Consider the following 6315-nt stretch of genomic DNA (forward strand, 5'->3'; position numbering starts at 1 on the left):
TAAACCCTGGCCAAGTCATAACAAAGACTTATAAATAAGTTACTAGCAGATGACTTACTTGGCACTCTGCATTACAAGGTTAGTACTAGTTAGCAAGACACCCCAGTGCTAGACATCACTTTGAACTACCACACTGCAGAAATTGTAGCGATATGACTGAAAAAATGTTGAAGCTGTGTTACAAATCCAAATCATACAAACAAACCCACACAAACACACCAATTTTCAGGCACTAACTTCCATTATTGATGAGAAAATGAGCAATATATCAAGGTTCATTTACCACTTCAGAACATGACTTTCTTCATATTCAATGTAGAGAGGCCAGTTTTTTTAATATATATTTTCTTTTAAAGAAAATGGGATCCATGCCAGAAACTGCATTATATGCGAGTTATCAGGTGTAAATTATCAGTGTACCTGTAGATGGTGGACAACTTGGGTTATGATGTGGAAACAGTTTTGTTCTTTCAGTGCCAGTGACCATGACCTTTGAACTTTTAGCCCTAAAATGGAAAGGCTTCTTTCTTACCCCATGTGCAAGCTATCTAACAAGTTTGATTGAGGTATGTTATGTAAAACTAATGCTATTATACAGAAATCATTTTTCTTCCTCCAATAATAAATGACAATGACCTTTTGACACAACTCCAAAACTGACAGGGGTCGTCCTTACCGCAAATGCATGCTATCCACAAAGTGTGGCAACTGAAGATCATGGAGAATTTGAATTAATTGCATTAACTATTTTACTTTTGACCACGATCTTTTGACCCCAATAAAAAAAGGGCTCTTCCTAACTGCTTGTACAAGTCTTCTGCAAAGCTGGTATCTCTAGATGATGTATAACTCAAGATGTGTTTTGAAACCATTAATGACTTATAAGCCATACATGTATTTTCATAAGAATGGCTTCGCTAATGAGTCTGTATTCTGAACACTTGCAAAAAGGGCAATAACTTTAATAAAAAGTGCAGGAGCAAAATTATTTCTTAACAAGTGCTTCTTCAGGTGATGACCATAATATCTGCCAAGTTTTATGGCAATCCATCAACAAGATTCCTCTCAAGGGATTGATGCAAAAGAATGCCCAGGAATTCACGACAATGCTATTTCTTCCTATTAACTGCTTAGTGTTGAAACCATCTCTGATCTCTTTAAGCAAAAACTAGATCTTCAAATTAGCTGCTGTGGATAGTCATATTGGTACCATTTTCATTTAGAATCACCAAGACATCATTTAGAATCACCAATACATAATTTAGGATCATTTTGGATCATTTTGGTCAGACTTTCCATTTTTGGCGAAGTAACAATAACAAGATTTTCAAATTGGTTGCTATGGTGGCCATACTGAATAAAAAAACTGTCACCGTTTCCCTTTAGGCCCCCATGAAAACCCCATGCTGGTATGACCATTCATCAGGAACAGTGATACCAAGATCTTAAATATGGCCACTTTGGTAGCCATACTGGATAAAAAAACTGTCACCGTTTCCCTTTAGGCCCCCATGAAAACCCCATGCTGGTATGACCATTCATCAGGAACAGTGATACCAAGATCTTAAATATGGCCACTTTGGTAGCCATACTGGATAAAAAAAACTGTCACCGTTTCCCTTTAGGCTCCCATGAAAACCCCATGCTGGTATGACCATTCATCAGGAACAGTGATACCAAGATCTTAAATATGGCCACTTTGGTAGCCATACTGGATGTCTGAGCTGCATCACTTTCATTTAGGATTAAACAGACATCATAAAAAACTCATTTAGTAAAAACTCCATCATGAGGTGAAAATGACAACAACAACAAAGAAAGAACACAAAAAAGTCAAAAAAATTTGCAAAAATATACAAAATTAATCTGAATAAATGTGGTTGTAGCTTGAGAATCTAATTAGATCATACACATAACCATACAAAAATACCTTTTGTGTTTTTAAAATGCAATCAAAAAATTAAAAACGCTATACATAAAAAACTAATCAGGTAATCTGTTAATATAAAATGTTTATCAAATTTCATTTGTCAACCTGAAGTGGTTTTCACATTATCATGCCAACAAGGTTTTTATCAAGACAATCCAAGTCCAACAAGTTAAATAATGTGAAAAAGTTTAGAACTACTATAATAGTCTGAAAATCTAATCACATCTTCAACTTTTTAATGCATACATGCCTATCAAATTTCATTAATGTATCTGTTTTGTTTAATTGTGCCAACAAGAATTTTGTCAAAAAAGTCTATGTATAAAATGTGCAAAAAGACCAAAAAACTGCTACAACAGCCTAATAATATACCATATATACCTGCTTATAAGTCAAGTCAAACTGCAAACATCAAAGTTCCTGATGTGCCTGGAGATATGGGTCTATGTTGTTTGTTCTACTGATTACTCCTATCAAACTGCACATACCCAGATCTGTCAGCACATTATGTGATGGCAGATCTGGGTCTGTGCAGTTTGCAGTTGGTCTCAACTTAAATGTAAGTATAGATGGTATATAAGACAATGATTGAGTTTAAAATTTCATGGTTCAAAGTGTAATTGTTTTTATACTTTCATGGCTGTTGGGATAAACCAAAAGAGGAACAGCAACGAAACAGTACCATATACACTCACTTATCAGTGGGGTCCAACTGAAAACAACATAGATCCTGATCTAGTATGGCATAATACGTGTGCAGATGAGAGTCTATGTTGTTTGTTTTACTGACTACACCTATCAAACTGCACAGACCCAGATCTGCTGGTGCATTGTGCAATAACCAGATCTGTGTTTGTGCACTCTGCAGTTGGACTCATTTTACAAGTGAGTATACAAGGCATGTTTCTTTGTGACGCTGCAAAGCATAGAAAATATGGCTATCTTAAAACCAAGCAGAACTTGCATGCTCCAAATGTCAATCTCAGGTCCATATCTCTCTGTGGCAGCCAGTAGTTCTGGGGCTGCATATTCAAGGGAGCCACAGTGAGTCTTCATTAGTTCATCCCGACCATATGTGTTACTCAGGCCAAAATCTGAAATATAGATAAATATAGATAAATATATAATCAGAGTTCTCTCTTAACCCGTTTGCAAGCCATCAACTGAGTTTGATAACTGTAGATGGTGGACAACTTAAGGTACTTTGTAACAGATGGATGGACAGACAAAATAACAAAGAAAACCTAATGGCATGCATACTCGTTATAAATCAGACAAATATTTCATAGAGATTTAAATCTTTAACAGTTTGGGATATTTGTTCAAGAAATGAAAATGCATATTATGGATTGATAGACTAGCACATGGAAAAAAAAAATCTTTAAAAATATTAAACTGGTACTTATGTGAACATGAAAGAAACAATGTAAAAGTACTTGTTTAACATGTGTAGAGATATGTTTAATGGTTTTAGAGTTGTCATCTAGGAATGCATGTGTGACTTATAGATGGATGGATAAACATATGGATAAACATTATAATACTGAAACTACAGATTTATGAATAGCAAAGAGCATCCTTGGACCACTAGTCTAATATTGTACCAATTGATACCACCAGTCTAATATGTGTACCAATTGATACCACCAGTCTAATATGTGTACCATTCGATACCACCAGTAATATATGTGTACCCAGTTTCAAATGAACATACATTAAGCACAACAAATTAAGGTAAGCAACTCCTTTGCTGTTGGCTTATCTGCACAGTACCTTCATTGGAGTTACCCCCCTTTGACCATCAATACCACTTCAATTTCCCACTGTGTTTCCTCTTTCTCCTAGTCATAAACAAGTTTAAATTCACATTTTTCTCTAACAAATCCACCCACATTGTAGTTAAACACACATAATTTTATCTCCTCTGCATTTCAGCATAATCATGAAATGGTCAAACATTCCATTTATTGGGGTAACAGGATTCAGAGTAATGTACTAGACCAGGTAATTTTAAATCATCTTGTGTGAATTTCTGTGTCACAGTTGTTCCAATTCTAGCACTGAGTTGGTATGCCTGGGATTGGTAATGTGACAAAATGACAGATCATGAAAATAAATACACATTTCCAATAGCAACAGTACAGGAACTTGTGTGTAAAACTCCACAAAAATGATATATGCCGTGAATGTAGACATACAAAAATTTAAATTGTTAAGGCAGCAAGCAATGCAGATCTTTATAATTATATTTCAAAGCAATAAAGAATACAGCTCCAGAAATAAATCATGTGGAGGTGAGTGGGGAGAAAGTGTATAATCTAGTAGGTGAGGGGACTGGGATGAACCTCTGGTGGGGGCCTATGGAGCAAAGCACCTGGAAGCACTTTACATTTTAAGCATTTACCCATCTAACTGTAATCGAAACATATTTTTTTTAATGTTCCGGTTGTTTCATGTTAATTTTTCTTTTGTTTTTGAAGAGAGGATTTGTGACAGATTTATCCCTCACCCCTAACACACATCTGCCCTCGAGAACTCTCAATCAAACACACTAACTTAACATTATTTGTACCAAGGTAATTTGTAACAAAACATGATGTACCAAGGTAGTTTGTAACAAAGCATGATGTACCAAGGTAGTTTGTAACAAAGCATGATGTACCAAGGTAGTTTGTAACAAAGCATGATGTACCAAGGTAGTTTGTATTAAGGCAGCTGGTATCAAGGTAATTTGTACCCAGAAAATTTGTACCTAGGACAATAGGACAATTCATACCCAAGATTTTGTATACCAACATTTCATATCCCGAATCAATGCATACTCTTGTAACTTAAATCAGGACATAAAGTACAAGTCACCATTTATACCCTGGACAATTCATACCCAAGATCTTTTATACCCTTATTCCAAATTAGAGTCATATCATACTAATGTAACTTCAATGATGACATACTGTACAAGTCCCCATTTATACCCCGGACAATTCATACCCATGACAAATCATACTGATGGCATTTCATACCTGGAATAATTTTCATTCAATGTCATTAAACTGCAATATTTCAAACCTGAAGCATTTTGCAACTAACATGCTTTGCTATCAATTACAAGCAGGAAAAAAATCATGAGATTATATTAACAACAGAGAATATGTACCTTTAAATCTCATATGAATAATGAGAATACGAATCTTTAAATCTCAAATGAATACTGTTTCTTACCCCCAAAAAATATCCTACCACCTCCCTATCCATCTTTTATCAGATTGGGCACTTTTATATATCCTATTTTCAAAAGTATGCAGAGGAAAAGTAAATGAATATTTACTTTGCTTGTCTAGCTCTTCGCACGTTTACCTCTTTTCAGCCACTCAGAATATTGCAGGATGTTGAGTGACATTTTAAACTTATGAGACCACAGGGGGAAGTGGAATTATGGTTTGGTATTTATAGCACAGCAACACAAGTAGGTTATTTAGTGACAAAGTAATTAGAGTAAAGGGCCTTGTTCAAGGACATGCCATGATAACTAACCTAGCTGATCAGTGGGCAGGATTCAAACCCATACCATTTCAGTTGCAAGTTTAACATGCTGTACCAACACAGCTGGTATCATTAATTTCCTCTTAGGATATATGTGAGGGTACATTAGGCCAATTCTACATTTCCAAAGGTATGGGGACTGGATTACAGAATGCCCCTGTATATCCTTAAGCCCACAAGGGGATGGGATTATGGCATGTTTCCATATCAGCTACAATGGTGTAACTTTACTCTAATTGCCTCAGCAGTAAATAACCTAATTGTGTTGCTGTGTCAAAAAGCATCAAACCAAACTTTATCACAAATTATTCCTTTAAAAACATGTAATTCACCAACTTGCATGATTTCAGACATGATACAGTTATAGCAACAGTTAATGAATCAAAGAACTTAAATATAAATGTGAAAGATAAGAGATTATTGTTATTACTGAGGAAAACAGGCAAGAGAGAGAGAAGCAAACATAAATACACTTTGCTAGATTTACATATATTTTATTTATATCATATACAAATACATATATTTTCCATTTGAACTGAGTAATGTTGACGAGAGGCAACTCTGGATTGACTGGGTGAATGAACTCACATCCCTGCTGAGTCTGTCCACTACAAAATGTCGTTTTGTCTTTTTGTGCCTATTCACAATCACCATTTCATATTGATAAGTTGATTGTTTTCATTTCTGAGTTTCTATTTTTATTCACGTTGATTAAATCAATATAAGTTACACTTACGATTTATATATGAATGATGGTTTTATTAAAGTAGAGCACTAGGCCTACAGATACATAGATTCTTCAATACTGAACGCTCATCAATGCAATGACATACAAGTGCAAG

General features: G+C 35.1%; 1 protein-coding gene across 1 annotated transcript in view; it reads right to left on the reverse strand.

Annotated features, from left to right (window-relative positions):
* The window catches only part of LOC149806408 (uncharacterized), a 764942-nt gene that overhangs the window by 136449 nt on the left and 622178 nt on the right, over positions 1-6315 (reverse strand). Inside the window, exon 5 of the mRNA XM_089970933.1 lies at positions 2895-3024. Coding sequence (XP_089827059.1) covers positions 2895-3024 — 130 coding nt within the window. The remainder of the gene's footprint in view (positions 1-2894; positions 3025-6315) is intronic.

This window comes from Sinohyriopsis cumingii, chromosome 1 (assembly GCF_028554795.1).
Source record: "Sinohyriopsis cumingii isolate HCF-2022 chromosome 1, ASM2855479v2, whole genome shotgun sequence".
NCBI classification, from domain to species: domain Eukaryota; kingdom Metazoa; phylum Mollusca; class Bivalvia; order Unionida; family Unionidae; genus Sinohyriopsis; species Sinohyriopsis cumingii.